Source organism: Xenopus tropicalis, chromosome 6 (genome assembly GCF_000004195.4).
Source record: "Xenopus tropicalis strain Nigerian chromosome 6, UCB_Xtro_10.0, whole genome shotgun sequence".
NCBI lineage: Eukaryota > Metazoa > Chordata > Amphibia > Anura > Pipidae > Xenopus > Xenopus tropicalis.
Genome location: NC_030682.2, coordinates 129,717,874 through 129,745,459, shown reverse-complemented (window position 1 = coordinate 129,745,459; position 27,586 = coordinate 129,717,874). Strand labels below are relative to the sequence as shown.

The 27,586-nt window shown below is 38.8% G+C and overlaps 1 protein-coding gene across 4 annotated transcripts in view; it reads left to right on the top strand.

Moving 5' to 3' along the window:
* Positions 1-27,586, top strand: part of cpq (carboxypeptidase Q) — a 200,866-nt gene that overhangs the window by 99,703 nt on the left and 73,577 nt on the right. For all 4 annotated transcript variants that reach the window (XM_004915138.2, XM_031904128.1, XM_002943782.3 and 1 more), the window contains one exon: positions 4,173-4,380. In XM_004915138.2, coding sequence (XP_004915195.1) covers positions 4,173-4,380 — 208 coding nt within the window. The remainder of the gene's footprint in view (positions 1-4,172; positions 4,381-27,586) is intronic.

Genomic DNA, 27,586 nt, shown 5'->3' with positions numbered 1-27,586 from the left:
GGTGCCGTGCTGTCACAGGGGAATGTCATGTGGTAGATGGGACACAATCCCAGTGTCCCATGTTAGGGGTCGTTGTGCTGCCAAGCACAATGGCCAAACAAATACAACCAGTCTGGGTGATGGATAGTGTCATCCCACGCGCTGGATGAGGCAGGGACGGCCCGGGAACCAAGCTACTGAGGTCAGCCTGCGTGTTTGACCGTGGCACGCACTGCTGGCGTAGCAGTCACAGCATTGCACCAACAGGAGTTGTGCACGCGTTTTTATCCCCCAGTCAATAAAATTCTTTCTTTTTCACAATTCTTCTCACCCAATCATGCAAACTACAACCTGCTAGAGCTGTGCCACTGCTGGTGGGGGCCACTGCAAAAAATACAAAATGAAGACCAATTGCAAATTGTCTCAGAATATCAATGTCTACATCATATTAAAAGGGAATTAAAGGTGAACTACCCTTTTAAGCTAACTGATAACAAACACAAATGTATGGAGAACCCCTCGCAAAAGTGCACGTATGGAAACTTTTACATCCTAAGCATTTTAGGGTTAAAAAAAACACTCCCATCCGCACTTTTGCGCAGTGTCCCTGGAAGTCAGTGGGAAACACAAGAGGTAGCAATGAATCCATTTAGTCTCACATTAGCTATAGGTCAGTCTCTGTATGGCCCATATTTAGCCTCCCCAAACAAAAAAGTTACCCTCCGCCTATGCCCCCATATGTAACCAAAGGCACAAGGTTGCCCAAGTGCAGTAACTCAGAGCAACCAATAACATCTTCTTTGCGAATTTTCGTGTGCAATACGTATTTCACTGCGATTCGCAAAAAAGGAAAGATGGGCACAGCAGTGCAAAATGTAAGCATGTAGGGGAAAACACGTTGCAAACAACCATTTGCGAAAGAAATATGTGATGTGCGAACTTTATAATTGACCCCCAGTGCCTTTTATTACATAACCCTATTAAATGCCTTTTATATCATATAAGGAAAGGGTTAAAATGTTGTAAAGCTGGTTTACATGGGCCAAGTCGTGGTTATTCCACTGACTGTTTTACTCGGCAGTGATGATTGGTCTGATATTATTGTGGTTTTGAGAGACCCAGTCGATTTGGGTAAATTGCACAGGACCTAGTGTTTTTGTCGAATTGTTAGGCAGAAGTGGGGCAAAAACGTGCAGTTTCAGGATAGTCAGCGATCGCACACACGCACCACCATATTAGAGGCTGCTTACTCTGAGATCATTACAGTTTGTTACAGTTCAGCTAGAAATATCATAATATCATATCCATGCATGTTGGTCCAGAATATTCTAAATAATCAGAAATGAGTGATGTGGACAAAACCCATTACCTTTAAAAGAAGAAAAAAAACCCCCAAATATTTAGAAGTAGAGTAAAGGTATGGGACCTGTTATCCAGAATGCTCGGGACCTGTGGTTTTCTGGATAAGGGATCTTTCTGTAATTTTGATCTCCATAACTTAAGTCTGCTAAAAATAATTTAAATATTGAATAAACCCAATAGGATTGTTTTGCCTCCAATAAGGATTAATTATACCTTAGTTGGGATCAAGTACAGGTACTGTTTTATTATTACAGAGAAAAAGGAATCATTTAACCATTAAATAAACCCAATAGGGCTGTTCTGCCCCCAATAAGGGGTAATTATATCTTAGTTGGGATCAAGTACAAGGTACTGTTTTATTATTACAGAGAAAAAGGAAATCATTTAACCATTAAATAAACCCAATAGGGCTGTTCTGCCCCCAATAAGGGGTAATTATATCTTAGTTGGGATCAAGTACAGGTACTGTTTTATTATTACAGAGAAAAGGGAATCATTTAACCATTAAATAAACCCAATAGGGCTGTTCTGCCCCCAATAAGGGGTAATTATATCTTAGTTGGGATCAAGTACAGGTACTGTTTTATTATTACAGAGAAAAGGGAATCATTTAACCATTAAATAAACCCAATAGGGCTGTTCTGCCCCCAATAAGGGGTAATTATATCTTAGTTGGGATCAAGTACAGGTACTGTTTTATTATTACAGAGAAAAAGGAATCATTTAGCCATGAAATAAACCCAATAGGGCTGTTCTGCCCCCAATAAGGGGTAATTATATCTTAGTTGGGATCAAGTAGAGGTACTGTTTTATTATTACAGAGAAAAGGGAATCATTTAACCATTAAATAAACCCAGTAGGGCTGTTCTGCCCCCAATAAGGGGTAATTATATCTTAGTTGGGATCAAGTACAGGTACTGTTTTATTATTACAGAGAAAAGGGAATCATTTAACCATGAAATAAACCCAATAGGATTGTTCTGCCCCCAATAAGGGGCAATTATATCTTAATTGGGATCAAGTACAGGTACTGTTTTATTATTACAGAGAAAAAGGAAATCATTTTTAAAAATGTGAATTATTTGCTTATAATGGAGTCTATGGGAGATGGCCTTCCCGTAATTCGGAACTTTCTGGATAGCGGGTTTCCGGATAATGGATCCCTTGCCTGTATAATCTTTCATGTATGTGTATCTTCCTTTGAACAGACATTGAAGTATCCACATATTTATTGCTAGGTACAATGTCATGGAAATGTCCTCCTCCCTGGCCGGTAAGAACATTAATGAAAGGTGCAACCCTGCAAAATACTAATCAGGGTAACGGTAGTTCAGTGTAAAGATGATTTGGTTGTCTTATAGCTTTCCTTCATCTGATAACATGCTCTGGTTCGACGTGTAATATTTGATTTCATTTTTTAATATTTGGTTTATTAAAAAATAAATAAAATATCTCTTGTCCGCTAAATGACATTATCAGCATGGCATGGGTGCGTTTTAATAAAAAAGCTGCGTTTATAAAAAAAAAAAAAAGTTTAGCAGCTGTTCAGAACCCAGATGCTACAGTAACTTAAGCAGAGCCAACCAGAAATCCCTGAACATCCAGGAAATCCTAACATATGGCGAATGCCATTAACAGGACAAGGGAACTGCTGGCATTTTATGTACTTTCTATGGATTTTTAAAGAGGACCTGTCGCCCTAAGAAATAATTCCACATTTTTTTCTGTTGTGTTCATCAAGTAAATTAGACTTCACTTACACTATTTAAATTAGTCTTAGAATTCACAATCAGTCTTAGAATTCACAATCACAGCAAGCAGGCAGGCGCCATTTTGTGGGCACTGTTTTTAAGACAATCTTTGCATCACCCCAAAATCTTGTTTCTGTGCCTGAATGGGGGGACCTGATGCACATACCCAGGACTGCAGTGACATCTTGGAAAGTGCTGAATGAAATGTTAAAGTAATTGTCCCGCCTCTATGACTAAGGCATAGAGGCGGGGCAGGCAATATATGATTGACAGCTGGGATTTTTATACATCTTTATAATGGGTATGGATGAGTTAATAAAAAAAGGAATTTGGGTTTTATACTTAATTCTAAAAGGACTTGCATTATACAATTGTTATGTCTGGGCGACAGGTCCCCTTTAAATGAAATACAAATAATGATTCCTTATATGTTTGGTGACAGACCTGATCTACTCACCTATTGACACGATGCTGGTTAACTGTTTACTGAACCGAATAAGTAAAATTACCCTGTACAGCCCCTTTCTCCCTGCATGCAGGTTTATTTTGTTTCTCTATTACAATTTTTACATTTTTTACATTTTTTTACTGACTTCCTTGTCTAGCATGAAGCTCCGCCCCTTCTGCTTTCTGAGCACTCCTTCTCTCTCTGACCATAAAAACCTCAAAGAGGTGCCTACTGGGCATGCTCACTGCCTCTGCTCCAATTTAGACCAATCAGGCAGACAGGTGAGCACCTTTTTAAGGTCAAGTCAGATAGAGAAGGAGTGCTCAAAAAGCATAATGGGCGGAACTTCACCCTAGACACCAAAGTAACTGGCTAGACAACGAAGTTGAACTGGCTGTGATAGAGAAATGAAATAACTCCGGATGCAGGCTGTACAGGGTAATTTTAGAAAATTATAAAGCTTTATTTATTCTTTAAGAACAGTAAGTATGTTTTCAGACAGGTAGCAAATTCTACTTGCTGATTGGTTGCTATAGATTCCTATACCTAGTCCGAACTGGGAACTTTTGTTTAATTCCCCCCAATGGTTTAAGCCCGTAATGCTGTATGTGCTTTCACTTCATGTTTTACAGCCCTCACACTGGTTGGCAGTGGTATGAGAATGATGTGCCCAAGATCCCAACGGCCTGCATTACAGTGGAAGATGCACAAATGATGTCTCGTATGGCATCCCGAGGGCAGAAGATTGTTATTCAGCTGAAAATGGGAGCTGTTAATCATCCTGACGCAGATTCCTATAATACGGTGGCAGAAATTGTTGGGAGCAAGTATCCAGAACAGGTACAGTAAGGCATTTACTAATATCTTTTAAGTAAATATACAAAAGAAACTAAATAAAGGTGCATTTATATATACTGTATTATACACTGCCAAAGTGCAGGCAAACCTAAGTTTTAGGGTTAGTTCACCTTTACATTAAATTTTAGTGTGTTATATAATGGCCAATTCTAGGCAACTTTTCAATTGGTCTTCTTAATTATTTGCAGTCCTCTTCTAACTCCTTGCAGTTTTCGAATTGGGGTCACTGACCCCAGCAGCCAGAAAACTATTGCTCTGTGAGGCTATAATTTTATTGTTATTGTTACTTATAACTTATTATTATATTTTTTTATTATGTTATAACTTATTTTTCTATACATACCCACTCTTATTCATATACCTGTCTCTCATTCAAACCACTCCCTGGTTGCTTAGGTAATTTGGACCCTGGCAACCAGGCAACTGCTAAAACTCCATACTGGAAAGCTGCTGAAAAAACACTGAAATAAAAAAAAAAAAAAAAAAAAAACTACAAATAATACAAAATGAAGACCAGTTGCAGACTGTCTTGGAATATTACTCTCTACATCATGCTAAAGGTTAACTGGATAATGGATTATGTTATGCAGCTATGTTGGGAAAAGTAGTTATAGAAATAATTGAGTTTATTAAAAGAAAACTATACCCCCAAACAATGAAGGTCTCTATAAAAATATATTGCATAAACAAACTCAGATATAAAGCCCATTATTCATCTAAAGAATGGGTAGTATGTGTGGGTAGTAGTATGTGCCTTTGGGTAATCCTAAATAGAAAATTGCCATTTTAAGTACTAAGGGCCATCCCCTGGGATCATACGATTCACAGTGCACACAAACAAGCCAAGGCACACATACATGCTAGGCCCCATCAGCCAATTAATGGAGTTCTTTTACTCCCACACTACTTCCTGTTACAGTTGCATTATTTCCTGTCAGCTGATCTCTGAGGGAGCACACAGCCCATCACTAAATGGTGGATCAAGGAAAAGGATGTAAAAGGGCAATATTTACTGATATATTCCAGTTTGTTAAGATTCTTTAATAGACCACTTAAGATTTACTTATCTTAAATGATCTGTTAGTTAGTGCTTGCGCAGTAGAGTGAAAAGCGGAACTTTAAGAAGAAAGTCTGCAGTTTTACTCTACTGCGCATGTGCTGGCCCCTGGATTCGGAATAACAAAGACAGACACAGCTACCCTGGACTGGTGGGTTTCCTCCTAACAGGAGTCCCTGCCCGGGGTATCAGGTAAGTGATTACAATCACTGGGGGCTGCCTAACATTTTTGGACCCCACCAGTGATTGAACCTTTCCTTCTCCTTTAATTGTAGTTAGCAGGGAACAGGACAGGAAGGTTATCTGTCTGTGTATGGAACATCCAAGATGGGCTAGGGGTGCTGCCTGCCACTGCAAGGTGCAGAAGGAGCCTTGGACCAAGGAAGCGAGAGTCTTAGGAACTGAGAAAAGCTGGAAGGCTGAGCAATCCCCCCCCAAGAAGGGGTGACCCCATACATTTCTGTCTTTTCACTGGTAGTTAAAAAGGGTCCCAGAGTAGTGAGGGAACTCATCAAATATGTGTAGGCCGTTCCCAGTGGGCAGGAGTTATTTTTATTATTTCTGTTTTCATGCTGAAATGAGCACTCCTGTGTTTGGATCCTGCAAGCTTGCAATATAGATATATAATATGGAACCTCATCTGTTGGGTACATATAACAAAGCTCAACATAGCTATAAACTCTATACAGAATCTTATAGAAAAGAAATTGACAGCAGTGCTTTGCTTTCTCCAGTGCATCTCAACATTAGCAGTCCAGGTTGGCCAATTATCAGTGGGAGATCCACCTACAGTCCTGTAATCTGCTGTATTGCAATCAAACTTGGAATTATTTTTCCTAACTCAGTATCAATATGATGATTGTTTAGTTGCTGATTTTTTAATTCATCTTTAGTAAAGGCATTTACAAAAGCCTTTGACCAGATCGAGTTCCTTCTCAATAGCAAAGTGACTGTGCCGCCGCTGTTGAACCATAGAAATATATATTACAGTGAATGGTGTATTTCAAGTTCTTTGTTTTACACGGGTACATGATTTTTCATCATCCTGTTTTTCCCACTACAGTGTCAGTAGAGAACATTGGAGAGAACATTTATAAAAACCCATTTCCGTGAAACTGATGCTTCAAGATATTTTTCAGCAGAAATATCCCCGAAATGTTCCAGCTTCCTTTCTCAGTCTGTCAATTACTCAGCAGAGAAACTGAGATTGAGGTTTTTGTTGCGGCAACATCCAAAGCAAACCAAACAATTATGACAAAATCAGAAAAATATTATTACGCTGGGACGCATGAGTTTAGTAAAATTGCTCACCTGTTACAGAATGCAATTTTGTGGCGGCTATGTTATTGGCCCCGTGCTGCAGTTCAGAGCTGATTGCACTGAAGTCTCCCAGGGCACAATAACAACTGTGAAATAGGCTCCTTGGGCACCAGTGAAAGGGCCCTGCCAGCAAAATATAAATAACAATCTAAATTGGAACATTTGGAAATCTTGTTGCTTTTGGTTTGAAGCTGTGCATTGAGGTACATGTATTTACAAGGCACAGTGGAGCTTACTTTTTCTTATGTGCTCGACTGGATTAAGGGAATAGGTGCTACAAATAATATAGGAAGGCTAGGACCCCGAAATTGCTAGGGATGTTATATTAATTAGGGTGATGGAACAATGGTCCATGCTACTGTTGGCATTGCAGTTTAAGAACAGTGTGTCACCGTGATGTGAGTTCTAAAACTTTTCTTCTTTACACTCTAATAATACAGGTATCCGAGAACCAATTATCCAGGAAGCTGTGGCTATCTCCCATAGACTCCATTTTAAACAAATCAAAGTTTAGAAAATGATTCCTTTTTCTCTGTAATAATTAAACAGTACCTTGTACTTTATCACAACTAAGATATAGTTAGTCCTTATTGGATGCAAAACTCCTATTGGGTTTGTTTAATGTTTACATTGTTTTTTTAGTAGACTGATAAAACTATGGTGATCCAAATTACAGAAAGAAAACCCCAGGTCCCAAGCATTCTGGATAACAGGTCCCATACCCAGAGCACCAACTCTGACCTTCCAGAAACCAATCTGCTCTTCAGTAATATTAGCTTTACCAGGCCAATTTCCCAACCAACCCCACCAAAAAAACATGTATTTAGAACTTAGCTTGCATTTTTATAATTGTTCTTTACTGCAAACTGAGGAAATACCTTTCCACATAACTTGTTTCAGCATTATGTGCTTTATCTTGTGTGTTCTACAGAATTCTTATTCAACCATCATTTTGCTGTTTATATATTTATGTATATATATATAGGGATAGGGATATATTTGGATACAGAATTAATTTTACCGATGTAAGTTTTTTATGTTATTGTTAATATGACTGAGACTTTTATACAGTAGTTTCATTATATGGAAAAGCTGCTGGCTAAGAACATAATGAGCGCCATGGGAGGTCAGTCCTTGTTCTGTTCGTTCATCCTGGTGCTCATCATCGTTAATGGTTTCTTGAACAGTGCTGATTAGTTGATGTTCATATCCCATTGAGTATCATTCATTCAAGTTACCCTTTTGCCCACTTGAGATTGTCTTTCCTTCTGTTATTATCAGATGTGTCCTCCATGCTCAACGTCATTCCTTCTTATTTTTTCCTTTGGAGAGTATAAGGGGGCTTTGTCTTCTTATTCATCAGAGATATGGTTAATAGGGCCATATGCAAATACTAACAGGAACTACACAGGAGCAATCCGAAACTTTTCATCAGCAACACTTAATGGAGGCACTTACTAATGTTAATTTTGTGCCAAAATACAATTTAGTCATAAAAAAGTGTTTTGTTTTTTTTGCTATTTAATATTTGACATATTTATTATGTAGTAGTCAGTGGCAGGTGTCATTTTTACAACTGGAAGATCTTTCTTTGCCTCGTGGTTTTAGAGGTTTTGGGGGGTTTTAATGCTTGCATTTGTGCAACAATACGAAAAAGTTGCAGTTTTCATGTTTTTCCATGTCTTTCTTAGTTTGTGCTTTATCAGTTTGATAAATCTTTTAATTAATGACTAGACATTTGTGGTTTTCAGAGTTTTGTTGTGGTTTCAAAACTTCGAAAATGAGAATGTTGGCCCAAAAGTTTATTCAACAGAGGAGAATTCGTATAAATGAGGTCATTGACAAATATACCTCACATAGGGTTTACAAATAAATCATCCGTTGGCTGTATCCTAAAATTATGTTTGTTTTATTAATGGGCCCCTTTGTTACTGTTTAAAAGGGTTTCTGTATATATATATATATATATTGAGAATAGAATACATGGTTCTTTATAACAAAAGTGTTGCCTGCAGGGATTTTTTCGTCTCCTTTCCTTGCCCTTTATAAAAAATAGAGTTAGGTATGGATGAGAGGGCAGCTAAATAGCATCCTTGGAATGAGAGGGCAGCTAAATAGCATCCTTGGAAAGTGTCGAAAGGGCTTCCCCAGCGCTTTGCAGCTGGAACATACTGTATTCTTTGGGAACCTTTCCGCTAATAATTCCCAAGGGGAAGTATTTCTGTACCCGTTTAGAGATTTAAGGAAGCCAACTTGTCAGACACAGAGTGGCCTAGCGGAATTTCACTCACTTATTATTCTTTATAAGTGCAAATCTGAAAGTGATTTAAGCAAAAGGTGGAATTCATAAATTTCAGGCTCCTATCTTAGAGATGATTTAACCGAACAAAGAAGTCCGACATCACAGGTTGTTTGAAAAGGTTTATGCTTTTCATTCAGGGCTTTTCCTTTGTGCTTTTTTTTGTGTTCTCTCTTGAATCACAAAGCAAACTTTGCCCCTGGGATATACAGTAATTCATAGACTTCTGCTTAACTGCCCCTGTGTCTGTATGAAGACAGTGTTAACATCTCTCCGACGAGATATGGTAGCCTTTCTCTTTGGACTGGAGGTCAGCGATAAAAAATGGATTTCATTTCATATCTTACAGTTGATTAAAATTACATTTATATATGGTTTAGTGATGTTAATTAAACTGAAAATGACCCTTGGTGTGAGTTGCAATATAGGAAGACTGGTGTTTATAATCAGGGTTCATCTTCAATGTGTTTGCTGTTAGAGAAAATAAAGACAATAAACTATGAGCTTATAGCATATTATTTGCATAGAAGATTCATATACATATATATTCATATTGCTTTGTTTGACTAAGCAAGAAGATAGCAATGGGCTTTTATAATCTGATGGGCTTTGTTCTGTTGGTGGTTATGGAGACTGATTCTTGCATGGTAAGCAGCAATAGCAGCTGTGCTATTAATTCAGACATGCAGATCAGGAAAACTTATAAGCAATATGGGGAGGCATGTTTATTAAAATTTGTATTTGTATGATTGATTTGATTAACCTCGAATTTAACCCCCCCCCCCCACAAATATTACCTTATTTATAAAAAATCAGAATTAAAAAAAAAACAAAAAACATGAATACCACAAATTTGTAATTTTCACTCGAAGGCCCAATTATCAACATTCTCGTTTTTGTGGTTTTAGAAACCATGAATGGCAAGTGATTTTTTTAAAACCTCAGGAATACTATGAAGCAAAAGAATATTTTCCACTTGCAAACAGGACAGTTGCCCATTGACTTCTACATGACCTCAACAGCTTTTAGGCATCATTTTTATTTCTTTCGGATTTGTCACAGTTTTTACACAAAAGGGGTTGAAAAGCTCAAAATTCAACAAACATGAAAGAGTTAAATTGACTAAATAGTGTCTTTATAATAATTATTTCAATTAGTAAGATTTAACGCAAATAAACAAAAGTCCATCATATACAGACGCTAGTACTAAACTCACAGTAGTGTGTTCAAGAAATCATCCAAGCCACTTAAGGCGATTTAGCTTTTTTTAGTTCACAATACAAATTTACTCATTTCCATCACAATCTTCGTGTTTTTTTTACCCACAAGGCACTATTTTTTTCATTGTTGTTGCAGTTGACAGAGGGAGTTGCACCTAATGCAGTTTCAGCTGATGCATCTTTGTTTTTGACTCAAAAGGGACACAGTTGCTTTAAAATTCTTCTATGTCCGTATATGCCCACCTTAACTGTGTTATTTATGTTCCCTTGAAAAGGTATCATTCAGTTTATCTCATGAAAACTAAAAGTCTTTGGGGAAATCTGGAATTAAATTACTAGTAAAATGTTTGTTATTCTTTGGGAATTCTTTTTTCATTTTCATTTGCCGTAATAACCAATCGGATTATTTACTGTAACTCCTGAAAAAACAACCACATAGACACACTCCTTAAATTCCACCCAAACTTATTAAAATATAATTTAAACATTAAATAAAGCCAACAGGATTATTTTGCCTCCAATAGGGATTAGTTCTATTGTATCTGGGATCAAGTACAAGGCACTGTTTTATTATTAAGTTTGAACTATTTGATTAAAGTGGAGTCTAGATGGAGAGATGGCTTTTCCATAATTTGGAGCTTTCTGGATAACGGATCCCATACCTGTACAAGATCTGACATTATGTGGTACTGGGTATCGTTATGCAGGCTATTTCTCTGGTCATGTGATCTTTAAATGAATCCATAACATCTGGAAAATGAGGTTTCGTTGTGCAATGTACTATAATTTGTGTTTGTAGTAACTCCAGTTTTCCAATTGAAGCTTTTTATTCTTTGCTTTTGACTGATTCATTTACAATTTCTATCTTATACACTAAGCTGAATTGCTCAATTAAGGTCCATGGACATTTTTTAATGATTTCTGCATGTTAAATTATGAAATACCAAGCACTTTCAAATGATAGTTTTCATTGAGCTATGGCAACATTTCAGACAGCACACCATATTTTCTCAAGCTTCTCAGTTATCCAACAGTACATACACACCCTTTAATTTCTACCATATGACCTGCGAATGAATCCCCCACACCCAAGGTATCCAAGAATCAACATAGAAACCAGCATATTTTAGCGTGTCTCAGAAATTGTGTTAGCATGTGTTGTATTTAATGTGCAAAAACCATCAAAAATGAAAGTGGCGAATGAAGCTCGACTGGGGCCATTTTTGGCATCTTCTTTATCCATAAGTAATTCCATTTAGAATTATTGCACATCTTGAGTGCCCTTGTCTATTCATTCCTAAGGGTTTTTTCCTAAGGAATTTCCACCTTTCCAGGAAAGTCCCTTTGTTTTCATTACCTTTATCAGTAAAATGTTCCTGTTCTAAAACTTCACAGAAATAATTTAATATTCTTACAGCTGGCAGTTACTCGTGAGCAATTGTTTTGTGCGTCAATGGCACACTGACATGCCCATGAAACTTATTTCCTTATGTTGGTCTCTCAGCTGCATTGTATCTTCAACAACTGTTCCAGTGAAAGCGCTCTACAACTTACATATTTTCAAAGGAAGTGATATATTTAGAACTAACCTTGTAGCCTAGCTCTAAATCCACATTGTGGACAATATGAGGCCTTTTCTTTGCTCTAACTATCCATAGTCTATAGTGGCTAAACTTTGTGCCCAAAGGAAGGATCTTTACCTACCAGTAATGGGAGATAAGGAGACACAGTCCAGCAAAAAATAGTTGACCGGCACAACGATATGCAAGCGGGGCTTAGCCCCTGCGTGTTTATTCAAAAAATAGCAGCAACGTTTTGGGGGCGTACCCCTTCGTCAGGCTGTTAAGGCGACACAACATTGTCCACAAGCAGCTCCATTAGATAACTACAAATACCAAGTAATTAATTAAAACAAACCATGAAAAAAGCGAAAGCACAAATTTTTCATTTTGTTGCACAAATAAATCAAAGAGAGATCGAAAAAGTATGTATGCCATTCACCTCTACCGCTTTTAGATTGCATATTTTTACTTTTGGATTTGTTGCAGTTTTGGGGCATAATAAATAGCAAGAAAATCGCAAACGCAAAATATTGGGATTTAATTAAAAAAAAATTAAAAACGAATTAATGTCCCCTTAGAGTGTAAGCTTTTAGGAGCAGAGCCTTCACCCTCTTCATTTGTGACTGAAGAGGGTAAAATGTTTGTATATATAAACTGTTATGTCCTGTATTTGTATTGTACACTTTGTAAAACAGGGGAAGTCCCACCCGTCTGAGACACTGCAGAACAGAAAGCAAACCCTGCATGGAGAAATGTAAAATCCGTAAGGATCTTTCAAAAAATACAATACCCAGTGTCGGACTGGCCAACAGGGATACTATGAAAATTCCCGGTGGGACCAGGTGTCAGTGGGCCCTCCTGCTTCCAGCCATTTGGCCTAATTCACGGTCATTACTTATTTTTCTATGGGGACAAAGCAATTAAATATATAGAAGAATAGATTATAGTCTGTAAAGATAAAAAAACCTAGGAAAATATAGAGACTGAGTAAGAAATGAATGAAAAATAGTTTGGAGAGGGCCCATGGTCTAAGGTTTTCTGGTGGGCCCCAGTCTGACAATGACAGTACCTACTGATATCTACTGTATTTTCCAGGAATCAAGCCTGCTTTTAGCTTTGAAGTATCAGTATTGTTAATAGTGTTTATTGAGGCTTATTGCACTAAATTGTGTATTTCTGTCACCTTAAAATTTGAAATACTGCCTTTCTCTAGTTATGAAAATGTTTTGTCTTTTTCCTATGGCAATGGAGATGAAGCAATGCAGTCACAAAGCCATGGGAACAAGGGTCCCAGAGGTTTATTACTTCAGAATTTGCATGAATTCATTATTACAAGTGCATGAAGAACCCTGACACATACCAGGCACGCCTACTGATGTCAGGGGTGAGGAAAGAACCATGTCAGGGGTTAGGAACGAAATATGTTTCCAGCAATAAACTGTAACTGTAACACTACAGTAACTTCAAACCATATCTCTCTCTTACATTGTTTTTCATGTGTTCAGTTTTGTTCATTGGAAAAATAGTTTTTTTTAAGTAGAATTAGAAATTTCCGGTTGGGGGCCCTATAAGCCAGCGGATGATTGGGGGCTTGAGTGGGAAAAGCTGTATATTCATTCCAATATCATAGGGAAACTAATGCCCCAAATGAAGTTGCCCTGTTTTAAATACTCATATGGAGCCTCTCAACCGGTAGGTGGTTGTTAGCAACTGCACTTGCACAATTTCTCTATGGGTATGCACTCCAGATGGATGAAGGTGGTTAAGAAATAGCTTTATTCACAATAATTCTGACTCCTGACGCGTTTCACGTCTTTCAACACACAGTCATAGGGGCACATTTATGAAAACGCGAGTTCGAATCCCAAATGGTATAAATTCAGATTGGATACGATAATTTCTTAAAGGTGAAGGAAAGGCTAAGTCACTTGGGGGTGCTAAAATGTTAAGCACCCCCAAGTGACTTGAATCGCTTACCTCGTACCCCGGGCTTGTGCCCCTGTTAGGAGAAAACCGCACCAGCCCGGGGCACCTGGGGTGATGTGCTTCCTCCTTCCGCCTTAGTTTAGCTGCGACTCCGAGTCAGGCGCATGCGCAGTAGAGTGAAAAAGCCGACTTCTCTGTTAAAGTTCCACTATTCACTCTACTGCGCATGCGCGCACGGCGAAGAAGGAAGGAGGAAACGCTGCAGCTACCCAGGGCTGGTGCTGTTCTCTCCGTACAGGGGCACCAGCCCGGGGTAAAAGGTAAGCGATTCAAGTCACTTGGGGGTGCCTAACATTTTGGCACCCCCAAGTGACTTAGCTTTTCCTTCTCCTAGCTTCTTCTAGCTATTTCTTAACCACCTTCACCCGTGTCTGGAGTGCATACCCATTGAGGAATTGTGCTTGTGACTGCTGGGTCTGCCTTTGCTATGGGTCTGGGGCGCTGCACCCGGACCACCGGATCAGCGGGGTGAGTGTCCATGAAAAACTGTGATTCAAGTGATATCTTAATGAAGATATAGTCTTGGAAAAATTTTCCCAGGGTGCAGGGTCCGGGGCAAGACACCTGGACCAACTCTGTGAAGGGGTGAGCGACTGCAAATTAAGACTGGCTGTTTTAAATTAGGCTTGACGTGCTGCGTGGCTTAGAGCAAGTTTTGGTATTATTGTATTTGACTGTGGCATCTGCACTTGTACAACTTAGCACCAGTGTTTGTTAATCAGCCCTGTGGTGTGATATGAGCCCAGGCCCGGACTGGCAATCTGTAGATTCTGGCAAATGCCAGAGGGGTTGCTGTAAGACTCCATAGACAGTAAGTATTTTTGAGGTCTGTGGGGGGGGGGGGGGGGGGGTTCTTTGGAGCTCTGTGCTCTTGAATTGCCCAGAAGTTTTTAATTTCACTCTGGACCTATGTGAGACTAAGGTGTTTGACAGACAATATTATTTATTATTATTTTATGTACAAGTTGAGTATAGGATAACTAGAATGTATCTGGCATTCTGATTTCCTTATCTGGCTGTGCAGAGATATATCTACCCCTGCCTGGGGTCTATTCCACAAGCCTTTTATTTACAATATTCAGGAACATCTACCAAAAATACTTCAGTTATTTTCAAACAAGCTGCTAAACCAGTTCCTTCATATATACACAAACAGTTTGGCTCGCAATGCATTTTCCCATTCGGTATCACAATATTAAATGTATAAAGCGCGGAGATAAACATGCTCACTGCTACAGTATGCTGGGCATTATCCCGTATCTATGCAAAAAACACCACACGTTGGTATAAAAGTGTTGCATAATAGGCTTCTTTGTTCCATTTGTGTTTGGCAGCACTCAGCCAAGGACAAACATTGTGTAAGAAGGTTACTAAGTCTGGATTTTACCCTACAGACCTTTCTATGGTACAGTTTAATGGCTCCAAGATAAATTTCCTTCCTTCAGGCAATGGCTTAGAAAGCTTTAACAAGATGGTGTGTAAGAGTTATGTGTCTCTCTAGCGTAGCAACAAGCAACAGCTCCTACCATTTATTCTTCTAGAATTCTTTTACAGTACTAATGAAAACATTAAGCTCAGGCATAGGTTTTCCCTAATCTGTTTGTTTGCTCAGGGTTTTAAAACATTATTTGAATCTATAAAATATGATCCATCGTGTTAGTAACCGTGTTTTTTTTTAGCCCAGGTGTGTAAACCCCAGGCTATTTCATGTGAGGAAAGTCATCCAAATCAATATGGGTTCAAGTCAGTAAACTCAGACGGGTTTATATAAAGACCCCAGGTCTCACTCAACAGGTGAACTGCTTCAATAATATGCAGTACAAAGAGAAAAGGAAGGCACTCACCTGTTTAAAGGGGAACTTGAACCAAACTTTGTTATAGAGCTCTACGCAACAAAGAACCCCCTATTATACCTATCACAGTAATCTGTTCCTTCAAAAAGTATGAATAAATACCATTTTATATGCTGAAATCCAGCATTTCTGCATCATTTGAAATCCTGGCAGGGGAGGAGGGACCAAAACACAGATGTTACAAATTGCGACAACTTTTCCACAGCTTACAAACAGCATGCAGGAACTACATAACCCACAATGCATTGCCCTGTGATGATTGTGGGATTTGGAGGATGCAGACTGAAGGCAGACTGAGGACAGTTGACTACTTTTACATTTATCAAAGTAGTCAGCCAGATCAGCAGAACAGGGCGCAAGGCTTAGGGAACTGTTCCAACCCATATTATTATATTAAAAATCATGAAAAGGCTGCATATTTTTAATGTATATTGCAAAGTTACTTGAAATGATGTTTACTTTTCAAAAAGTTGTGTTTGGGTGGAGTTTCCCTTTAATTAAGAAAAGGAAATAAAATGTGCTTGTTAAAGCCTCAGAATTACTGTTAAAATGGGCTGTAGATGGACTAAACCTTTTGTTTTGCTCGGCATTGGATTTTATGTGTGCCCTTGCAATTCATTAATGGGCTTGAATAAGCTTCGGGTTTTTTTTGGGGGGGGGGGGGAGATGTCAGACATCATTTCTCCATGCTCTTAGCTAAATATTTTCTCTGAAAGCACAAGAGCAGACAGAATGTCCTTTTGTGGAAATGATTTCATAAGATTATTTTACAGTTTAATGAGAGAAACAGCTCATCAACAAAATGTGCCGCGCTTCCTGAGTAACTATGGGCTAAATGTTTTGGTCTTCGTTGCCTTCAGCCTTAGTTAGGTGTCATTAGCAGTAAATTGTACTAATCATGTTCATGACAGATCCAGCTTCCTGGTGTTGCTAGTACAGGATTCAGTTCTCCTGCAGAATTTTGCTTGGTATTGGAAAATAACTGCTGGCGTAATCTTTTTTATTACAGACTAACGCTGGCCATACATTGAAAGATTCAATCATTTGGTGAGATAATCAAACAAGTGAATCTTTCCCCAATATACCCACACCCAAGGTGGGTGATATCAGATTGATCAGATTGTTTGGCCTCGGGCCAAACAATTGGATCTCATTTACGGGATGCAGGCTGAGGGCTGCATTAGTGAGTCGATGCACTCCTCGCCCCAGTGGGATTTTTATACCTACACCATCAACATCTGGAGGATTTTCACCCAGGTACTAGTCAGTCAGGCCCACCTGAGAGCCCCATGCATTGGCCAATAAGCTGCCGATGTATGGCCATCTTAAGAGGGAGTTGTCACTGCTATGGAGAGTTTCACCTATGGTTCTTTTCAGTTTTAAAGCACCAACTGCATCTTGCCATACTCCCTGGACTTCTTGGCCATACCCATTCTAACATAATTTAAGGAGGGTTTATAGGATATTATAGGAGGGTATGGGCAGCCTTCAGTACAAACAATAGCAGCTTATGCAAGGCTACAGCTACAGGCTGAACCAGTAACACTTTAATAGAAGCTAGGGGGTTTAGCTTTCCAGCAGACACGAAGGCAGAAAGAGAAGAAGAAAGTAGGTTCCTTCTAATTATTTGGAAAGTGTTTTTTACAGTGAGAGCTGTGAAGCTGTGGAATTCTCCCCCTGAATCAGTCGTACTGGCTGATACATTATATAGCTTCAAGAAGGGGTTGGGTGGCTTTTTAGCAAGTGAGGGAATACAGGGTTATGGGAAATAGCTCTTAGTACAAGTTGATCCAGGGACTGGTCCGATTGCCATCTTGGAGTCAGGAAGGAACGTTTTCCCTTCTGAGGCAAATTAGAGAGGCTTCAGAAGTGTGTTTTGCCTTCCTCTGGATCAACTAGCAGTTAGGCAGGTTTCATATAGACATAAAAGGTTGAACTTGATGAACGTGTGTCTTTTTTCACCCTAACTTACTATGAAATGCAAACCTTCAAATGAAACAAATGTAAAATTGCTTAGAGCACTCTTCTAAGCACTTTTGCAAGTTGCTTTCAATGATTCTTTTCTAGATTTCAGAGTATTAACAGGTTTAAAGCCTGCCAATATAAGGAAGAAAAGAGAAACAACAGTGCCACCCACTTGTTATTTTAACTGACTGGGGCTACAGTCATCTGGAAACTAATTTGCTAAGAAAAGGATGTTGTTCTGAGAAAAGGACGTTGTGATGTTGTTCTACTTAGAACGGACCAGAGAAATGTCAGGTGACTCTTCGCCACTTACTTACCAACTTCATTTTAAGCAAAGCAACATCACAAGACTTACCTTTTCTCAGGAAACTGATTTTCAGATGACTGTAGCCAGTATGAGAAAATGAACAGACAGTGCTGCCGTTTCAAACTTATTATATTCATAGTTTTAAAAAAACTGCCAATATCTTGACAATTATAAAACAATTATGGTGCCCTGAGCAATTTAAATGAATTTGTTTTGAGGGTTTAATATTTCCATTAGGCAGTGGAGAATATTAATTAAAGGTATAGTAGTTCCATAAACTTACTATGAAAGAGTGCAGAGAAAACCTCATTCTTTCATGGAATAGATCATTCTGTGATGAGCCGAGTGATCGTTGGCTTTTGACACGAGGAACCTTCTTTTTGTATTTTTCAGGTCCACGATAAATTCAGATAAGAGTTCTTTGACTAAACACAATGGTGTAGAATATACTGAATATATACGTAGCTGTCCTTCTACTGCCGCACTTGACACTTACTGTACTGTGTAGGACGTTATCTAAAGAACCTCTTCACTCTTTGTCTCTTTATTATGTTCTTTTCATGCACGCCGGGGCTTACATCACTCTTATGCATATACATATATAAAAGTACAGTTGACTAATGAGCTTCGTGAGCTGATTACTTGGACAGTGCCGTTGCATAATTGCCCTTGTTATAACTTTATTAAAAATATATATTATAGTTATGTTATTCTGTCATGCCCAGTTTTTCATGTAGTTAATCATTAAGTGATTTGGCCTTATTTGTCTCAGCAAACCATTCTTATAACTTTCACTCTGCTAGTAAATGGTTAATTGCAGGGCTCAAAAGCAATAAGGACCGGCACACAAGGACATGATGATGCGGGGATGCCCCCTGTGTTTATTGCGTCAATTAACACAGTGGACCTCCCTGCATCATTGTGTCCTAATTTGCCGGTCCTTATTGCCTCTATTACAAATTAATGGTGTGCCGATCCCCCCTGGATTGTGCACTAGATCAAAGTTTTTTAGGAGTCTGGGTGTGTGGTTGCATATCTGAACTTCAGTAATAACAGGCTTCTCCAGCCAGCAGTGCTGTAAATGGGATGTTGCTGTTGGTTTTGTGAAACATTTGCTTTAAATCTGCATGCCAGCTATTAAGGAAAGCTAATTGGCTGTTTTAACACCAGAAAGTCTATAAGGACAGTTATTTCTTATGGGGAATACACATAAAGAGAGACGATAAACAATAAAGATGTTAGTTGATGGAATGGTATTATGGAATAATGGGTTTCCAGATAATAGATCATATACCTATACTTATGACACTTGTACTTCCACTTCTTACCTCTGTATACATGTTATTCTGTCATAGACAGCTGCCCAAAACTGATCTTATAGAGCTTGTAAATATGGACATTAATAACAATACATATCATGTATGTTCTAAAATTCAGGTCAGACCCTCATTTTCAGAAGTGTTTTGGGCTGTTTGGTGCCTGAAACAGCAAAGTCTACCCCATGTTCTGCTTTATCTTTGGCTGGTTATAAGGCCTCTGTGAGACAGCACAGCACATAACTAATCCTGCAAGTAGCTATTTAAAAAATAAGCATCTTTAAAGACTGGGCCATTAAATAATTTCTTTCTTTTCCTTCCTTTCTTCCTTCCACGCTTATGTTTTTCGCTTCAGAGGGGGCCCATATAGAGCCCAAATACCAATTTAAAAATCAGGACTTGGGTCTTGAAGTTTCCAGGAGAGGCTTTTTGCCACCACCAGTAACCCCAGGGGTGCTGCTGCCTGAGGCGAGTATCTCAACTAGACTCATGATAGTAGCACCCCTGCTTGATTCCTTCTTCCCTTCGTTTTCCCTTCCCTTATCTTCCTGTTCATCTTCCCTTCTCTTCTCTTTGTCTTTCCTTCTCTTCCCATTATCTTTCCTTCTTTTCCCTTTGCCTTCCCTTCTCTTCCCTTTGTCTTTCCTTCTCTTCCCATTATCTTTCCTTCTTTTCCCTTTGCCTTCCCTTCTCTTCTCTTTGTCTTTCCTTCTCTTCCCATTATCTTTCCTTCTTTTCCCTTTGCCTTCCCTTCTCTTCCCTTTGTCTTTCCTTCTCTTCCCATTATCTTTCCTTCTTTTCCCTTTGCCTTCCCTTCTCTTCTCTTTGTCTTTCCTTCTCTTCCCATTATCTTTCCTTCTCTTCCCTTTGCCTTCCCTTCTCTTCCCTTTGTCTTTCCTTCTCTTCCCATTATCTTTCCTTCTTTTCCCTTTGCCTTCCCTTCTCTTCTCTTTGTCTTTCCTTCTCTTCCCATTATCTTTCCTTCTCTTCCCTTTGCCTTCCCTTCTCTTCCCTTTGTCTTTCCTTCTCTTCCCATTATCTTTCCTTCTCTTCCCTTTGCCTTCCTTTCTCTTCCCTCCCCTCTCCTTGCCTTTCTAGGCCTCTTGGCCTATTAATGTTTGAGGCTGGAAATGTTGCATCCCCAGAAAGTGCCATTGCAGCTGACTTGCTCCTGGCTTCCTTGCTCTCTCTGATGCACACACACTGGTTATATTCTGAGTTTTCTTGCATTTTATTAGGGGAAATGTAATGACCCATGCTCTGGTGGTTTCTGTGAGGAACAAATCTCCTCAAACTCTTACCTAAATATTTGTAAAAACAAAGAGCAGACGGAATGTTCTTTAGCAGTTTGTGATTTCATAAGATCACTTTACAGTTCAACCAGAGAAAACGCTCAGCAATGAAATGTGCCCTGTTTGCGCTTACCCATCCACCCCCATGCTTCCTGCCCCTAGCTCTATATAATACATGCTTACTGAGGCGCCACAGCTTCCACCAATGTGTTCCATCTTCTATTGTTTTAAATAAGTAATAAGTAAATAAAAGTCTTTTCAAATAAAAACCAAAGGATTATTCAGTAAATAATTGTATTATTATCTAATTAATGGAAAGACATGGCTGAGCTAAAGGTCTTTGCATATGCAGCATCGGATGGGGGATACAGCTTGGCTAGCCTGAGGGCAGCAAGTCAGGGGATGGGAAGGCCGCAGTATGGGCAGTGACACCTGTGCAATTTCTAGCTCAGCACAACCCACACAATTGCCCTCCCATTGATAGTAATGATAACTGCCTACAGCAGAGCCATGGCCAGGTCAGTCGATAATTGCTCCGAGACACTGTTCCACAAATGCACCAGGAGTGCCTAGGGCATTATCATTGAAGTCAATGAAGGGGCAATTGCACAAATAGTACCACCCAGCTGCCAAGGTGGAAATCATGCAGGTCACAATCTCCCTGTGTGCCATTGGCCAAGCAGAATAATGAGATCCCATGCAGATTGGCTTGCCCTCAGTCTGTGCTAAAAGCCACCCTGTGTCTGTCTGTTTTATTAGTAACCTATCTATCTATCTATCTATCTATCTATCTATCTATCTATCTATCTATCATCATCTATCATCTTTCTCTCTATCAATCTGGTTTTCATTATCTATCTAACTCACAGTCTGTCTAGTTTTCAGTTATCTGTCTATCTTTCTATCTTTCTTTGCATTTCTCTCCCTCTTATTGAACATTATAATAGTACAGGTATGGGATCTGTTATCTGTAAACATTATCCTAAAAGCTCTGATTTACCAGAAGGCTGTTCCCATAGACTCCATTTTAATCAAATAATTCAGATTTTTAATAATGATTTCCTTTTTATCTGTTATAATAAAACAGTGCCTTGTACTTGATTTCAGCTAAGATATAATTACCCCTTATTGGGGGCAGAACAGCCCTATTGGGTTTATTTACTGGTTAAATGATTCCATTTTCTCTGTAATAATAAAACAGTACCTGTACTTGATCCCAACTAAGATATAATTACCCCTTATTGGGGGGCAGAACAGCCCTCTTGGGTTTATTTCATGGTTAAATGATTCCCTTTTCTCTGTAATAATAAAACAGTACCTGTACTTGATGCCAACTAAGATATAATTAACCCCTTATTGGGGGCAGAACAGTCCTATTGGGTTTATTTACTGGTTAAATGATTCCATTTTCTCTGTAATAATAAAACAGTACCTGTACTTGATCCCAACTAAGATATAATTACCCCTTATTGGGGGCAGAACAGCCCTATTGGGTTTATTTCATGGTTAAATGATTCCATTTTCTCTGTAATAATAAAACAGTACCTGTACTTGATCCCAACTAAGATATAATTACCCCTTATTGGGGGCAGAACAGCCCTATTGGGTTTATTTAACGGTTAAATGATTTTCTATGTAATAATAAAAGAGTACTTTGTACTTGATTTCAGCTAAGATATATTTAAACATTATTAGGGGCAAAACAATCCTATTGGGTTTAATTAATGTTTAAATTATTTTGTGTACACTTAAGGTATTGAGAATCACATTACAGAAAGACCTCTTATCTGGAAAACCCCAGGTCCCGAGCATTCTGGATAATGGGTCCTATACCAGTATACACACAGAGAACTTTCAATACTGAAGCAGTTCAAGTCGTGTTATTCCACAGGTCTGTATAATGCATCATCACTGCTATTGCTGTTCCAAAGTTCAATCCAGAATCCAAAGAAGCCAAACATTCCAGATAAAAGAAACTTCATAGGAAACTAGTACCCAGTTGTAGGGTAGGTGAGGATAACGCTATACATGGGAGTTGCACATATGGCAAACAATGTACCTGTATGGAGCACAGTTCTGCAGAAATAATCATGCAGCCCCATAAAGAGTCTGTGGCACACTGGTGTTAGTGTCACTTATCAATGTTTGTATATATTATAACCTAACCCAGCATGTTTACTTAGACTTTAATTAAACACATTTTAGAATCCATGATTATTCTTCAGCAACTTCAATTAAGCTTGAAACCACTCAGTCCTAATTCAGGGCTTCTCATTATAGCTGACGTTTGGATTGACAGGTCTCTAATGAGCGCACAAGGGCTTTGGCAACGGACGCATCTGGTAAGTCCGTTACTTTCAAGGGATTTCTGTGCATAGAGCTACACAAAATGAGCGTTTTATTTAATTGCTTTCCCTAATGTTTTCCCATAATCACAGTTAAGGCTTCTTTTAATAGTCCCTTTTAACTGTTACATTTATTAATACAGAATAGGAGCCGGGGACTTAATATCAAGCTAAAAATTCTTTTGGATGCTGACTGTTACAGTTTGATGGAGCTTGAGCTGTCATATATCACATCCCCCCCAGTAACCTGCCCCTAATAGAGTGTACTATAAGCAATATTCCTATATTACCTACCTACTCCATTTTACTCTCTCTGCATTATTCAGATTCAGACCTGGCAAAACCTAATTTTATTTCCCTCTGGTATCATATATTTTCATTAGTTAATTTATTCTCCAGCAATGCCTTCAATCCCGGCAAAATAAAATATGCATTAAGCAGAATCCTTTCATGCTATGCTGCCTTGGGTCTGTGCTTTGCAGAACTGATATTGCTTTATCTCATCCATAGAATGCTGTGTTTTAGTCAAGCCTGGATGTCAGGGGTTCTGTAGGAGGCCATATAATTTTACCTGCGCAAAAGGCAATTTCCGAGGCTGACGTATAAAGTTTATAGATTTACATTTACAAATCGGCACAGCAGTGTCAGGTCTAGCTGTCTGAGATGCATATTCTTTTTTGCTTTGACTACAGATTCAATGGAATGTACAAATAATTTGTTTGTTAATACATTACCATGTACAGTTATGGGACCTGGTAATAAGAATGCTCAGGACCTGGGGTTTTCCGGATAAGGGGTCTTTCCATAATTGGGATCTCCATACCCTAACCCAATAGGACTGTTCTTCCCCCAATAAGGATTCATTATATCTTAGTTGGGATCAAGTACAAGGTACTGTTTTATTATTACAGAGAAAAGGGAATCATTTAACCATTAAATAAACCCAATAGGGCTGTTCTGCCCCCAATAAGGGGTAATTATATCTTAGTTGGGATCAAGTACAGGTACTGTTTTATTATTACAGAGAAAAGGGAATCATTTAACCATTAAATAAACCCAATAGGGCTGTTCTGCCCCAATAAGGGGTAATTATATCTTAGTTGGGATCAAGTACAGGTACTGTTTTATTATTACAGAGAAAAGGGAATCATTTTTAGAAATGAGAATTATTTGATTAAAATAAAGTCTGTGGGAGATGGTCTATAATTTGTAGCTTTCTGGATAATAGGTTCCCATATCTGTACCTACTACTCACCCTATATTGCTGCTACCCAACCTGCCATTGGACTTTACCATGCAGTACATAGCGTTGTTTTGATATGGAATGATCTGTCAAGCTTTCACTATGCATACCTACTTACATTTCACTATATTAAAATACATTATGCAGGAGTATGTTAAAGGGGATCTAAACACAAAAACAAATTGGTGTAAACCTACTCAGAGCACTTTTGCAATATACAGGTATGGGACCCCTTCAGAATGGGGGTTTCAGATCCCTATTTAAAATATATTCAATTCCTTTGATTGGTTCACAGTTGTTTTTGTAGCTTTGCTCCTTCTCTCAGTGGCCTAGCTAATATCCGCTTGTATATTCAGCAAATACAGGAGCCATAACTGCAAATGAACAGCACAACCTGCAAAGAACTGAAGTAAGGGTGCTATAAATGTTCATTGTTGTCAGAGCCTCTTTAAATGTGTTTTAGTATGATGTAGAGCAGTGATCCCCAACCAGTAGCTGGGGTACAACATGTTGCTCCCCAACCCCTTGGATGTTGCTCCCAGTGGCCTCAAAGCAGGTGCTTATTTTTGAGTTCTTGGCTGGAAGGCAAGTTTTGGTTGCATAAAAACCAGATGAACTGCCAAACAAAACATACTGTAGGCTGCCAATCCATATATGGCCTATCAAATAGCCAATAACAGTCCATATTTGGCACCCCCAGGAACATGCATTATGTTTGTGTTGCTCCCCGAGTCTTTTTACATTTGAATGTGGCTCACTGGTAAAAAAGGTTGGGGACCCCTGATGTAGAGAGTAATATTTTGTGGCAATTTGCAGCTGGTCTTCATTTTCTTGAATAATTTTGCTTCTTGTCCAATCCTATGGTTGCTAGGACCTAACTTACCCTAGCAACTCTGCAGTGGTTTGAGAGGGACAAGAATATGAATAGAGGAGAGTCTAAATCGAAAAATAATTAATAAAAGGTAACAATAACAATAGCTGTTTTCCTGCTGGGGTCAGTGACCCCCCTATTTGAAAGCTGAAGAGTCAGAAGAAGAAAGAAAATAATATAAAAAATAAAGGGCAACTTGCAAAGCAAAGAAATGGCAAATTAACCCTTTAATAACATAGACATCATAACATTTCAACAAATCCATTATTGCTCACCTTTATAATATGCTAGAAAAGCTGTTTGTTATCCTTGAAATTCCTGCAGCCCCTTGCCATTCCATCTTTCAAAACACACATAAATGAAGCCCTTCCTAACTACAAATGAACATATCTCGACAGGGTTTGTCTAGGGAAATTTGAAAAGCAATATGGAATCCCTGGCTTAAATTGCTAGACTCTTGTAATTGCTAAGGCCCGATGGGATCTCGCTGATACGGTTGACGTCTTGATATTGGAACAAGCAATGGAGGGAAGAAAGCCTATTCTCAAAGGTTCCTCTGTTCTTTATTATGTAAGCTCATGTTTTGTTTCCTTGATTTGCACTGAGCTTCCTTTGTAATTACCTACGTACCCATTAACAGGTATATATTTGTATAAAATATTACAGGGGAGCGGGCCAGCAGAATGTAAATTTTCTCACGTAGGCTAAATGGTAATCAATGGACTGCTGAGCTGATTTGTACTCGTGCTAATTGCAGCAGCACATGTATAGCCATAGCCGTGGGTTTCCTCCTACCGGCGTAATTACTGTGTTTTACTGTAAGCCATTTTCTCCTTAAGAGTGTAACTCTGGGCAGCATTTTTACAGTATATTTTAAGACTAGAGAGAGACTTGATATTATTTATATGAATGATTACAATAGTGGATCCTAAACTGATACAATTTCATTCTATTATGTGTTATCTAGTGTTTTGTGAGGTGTCCCAGACCAGCCACATCATTGGGCCTGAAGTTTTCTTGCTTAGTCGCCCACACAATAGCGAAGATTTATAGCGGGCAACTAATCTCCCCCTGTGATGTGCCTTTAGATGGTGTATTTTTTTCCTTTGGATTTTCTCCTCTTCCTGATGGTGAGGATGTAGATCAGCCAGGTTTAGAAAATCCCATTTTGGAGACGAGGGACTCAGCGCACTGATGCGGTCCTCTTCCCGACAAGATTTTTAAACCTGCCCAATCTACATCTGGTCGATTTTGGGGCAGATATTGGTCAGGCAGGCCCTTCAAGGGGCGCCCATATACAGGCCTATTAGATCTGTGTATGGCCACCTTTAAACTGGCATTAGCATGGGATTCTTTAGCTGCAAGTCTGCTGTTCCAATTAATGCAACCCACTGTGGGAACCCTGGAATTGCCTCCACATATAGGGTTCCCCAGTTTCAATAAGTGCACTTGCACACATTTTAACAGAAGAGTCAAGATGGATGCAATGCAGTTATACAGAAACGCAAGGAGCTTGAAATGGCAACACACAAAACCTTTGTGTCCATTTTAGCACAATCACACTTGCAGCCATGTTTGTAAATGGGCCTTAATGAGTACTGACCCATAATCTTTGTACTGACCCATAATCTTTGCTTCCAGTGAATTTTGATAAAAGATCACAGAAAATAAGAGAAATCAACATAAATGTATTGTGTGCGACTGCCTGTCAAAGAGAAGATAGTTTACTAACCATGGGCCTAGGAGAGAAGGACCTATACACATTGCTGCTAGAATACCTTTGGCCTAGGAAGTACTGACACATAAGAAGGATATTCTCTTATGTCCAGGAGGACTATAGAAGATTTATTTGCTGGTTTCAACTTTTTCATTTGCAATGAATTCCCTTCTTGGGATATTTAACAAACCATTAACAGTACATTAGCGCTAATGTATTTTAAAGTCCCAGGGTTTTAGTTTTAATTTAAATAGACCCGTAACTTGTCTTCTTTTTAACAACCAGCAAAGCCAGCCTGCACATCGCTTTTGGTGAATAACTGTATATTGGCTGATATGTGGTAAAGTTGATACACGTATTGTGCTAGATGTATGTAAGAATTAAAATACATGGAAATCAATGAGCGAGTGTCTTCAGTTTATAAATGTCTTATGTCTTATAGTTTATAAATATGTAGCAATCACTGTATGAATAGAAAAGTATAGTAACTATATGAATAGACAAGTACACATCCATTCCTATATATGGGCTGCTGTTCATAAAGGTAGGTCAGTTTCTGACCAAATTGTGTGATCAACAAAAAACAATTTGGCCAAAACCTGAAAACCAGACTTTCCAGCAAGCCAATACATTGCTTGTGTGGTCATCAACCAGTCCAAAACTACACAGGACCCAAACTCTACCACTCTTCAACAAGGTTATTCAAAGTAATGTAGTTAGTAAGCATAGTAAGTAAGGTTAAAAAAAAGACACACATCCATCAAGTTCAACCTTTTATGCCTATATATACAGTAACCTGCCTAACTGCTAGTTGATCTAAAAGAAGGCAAAAACT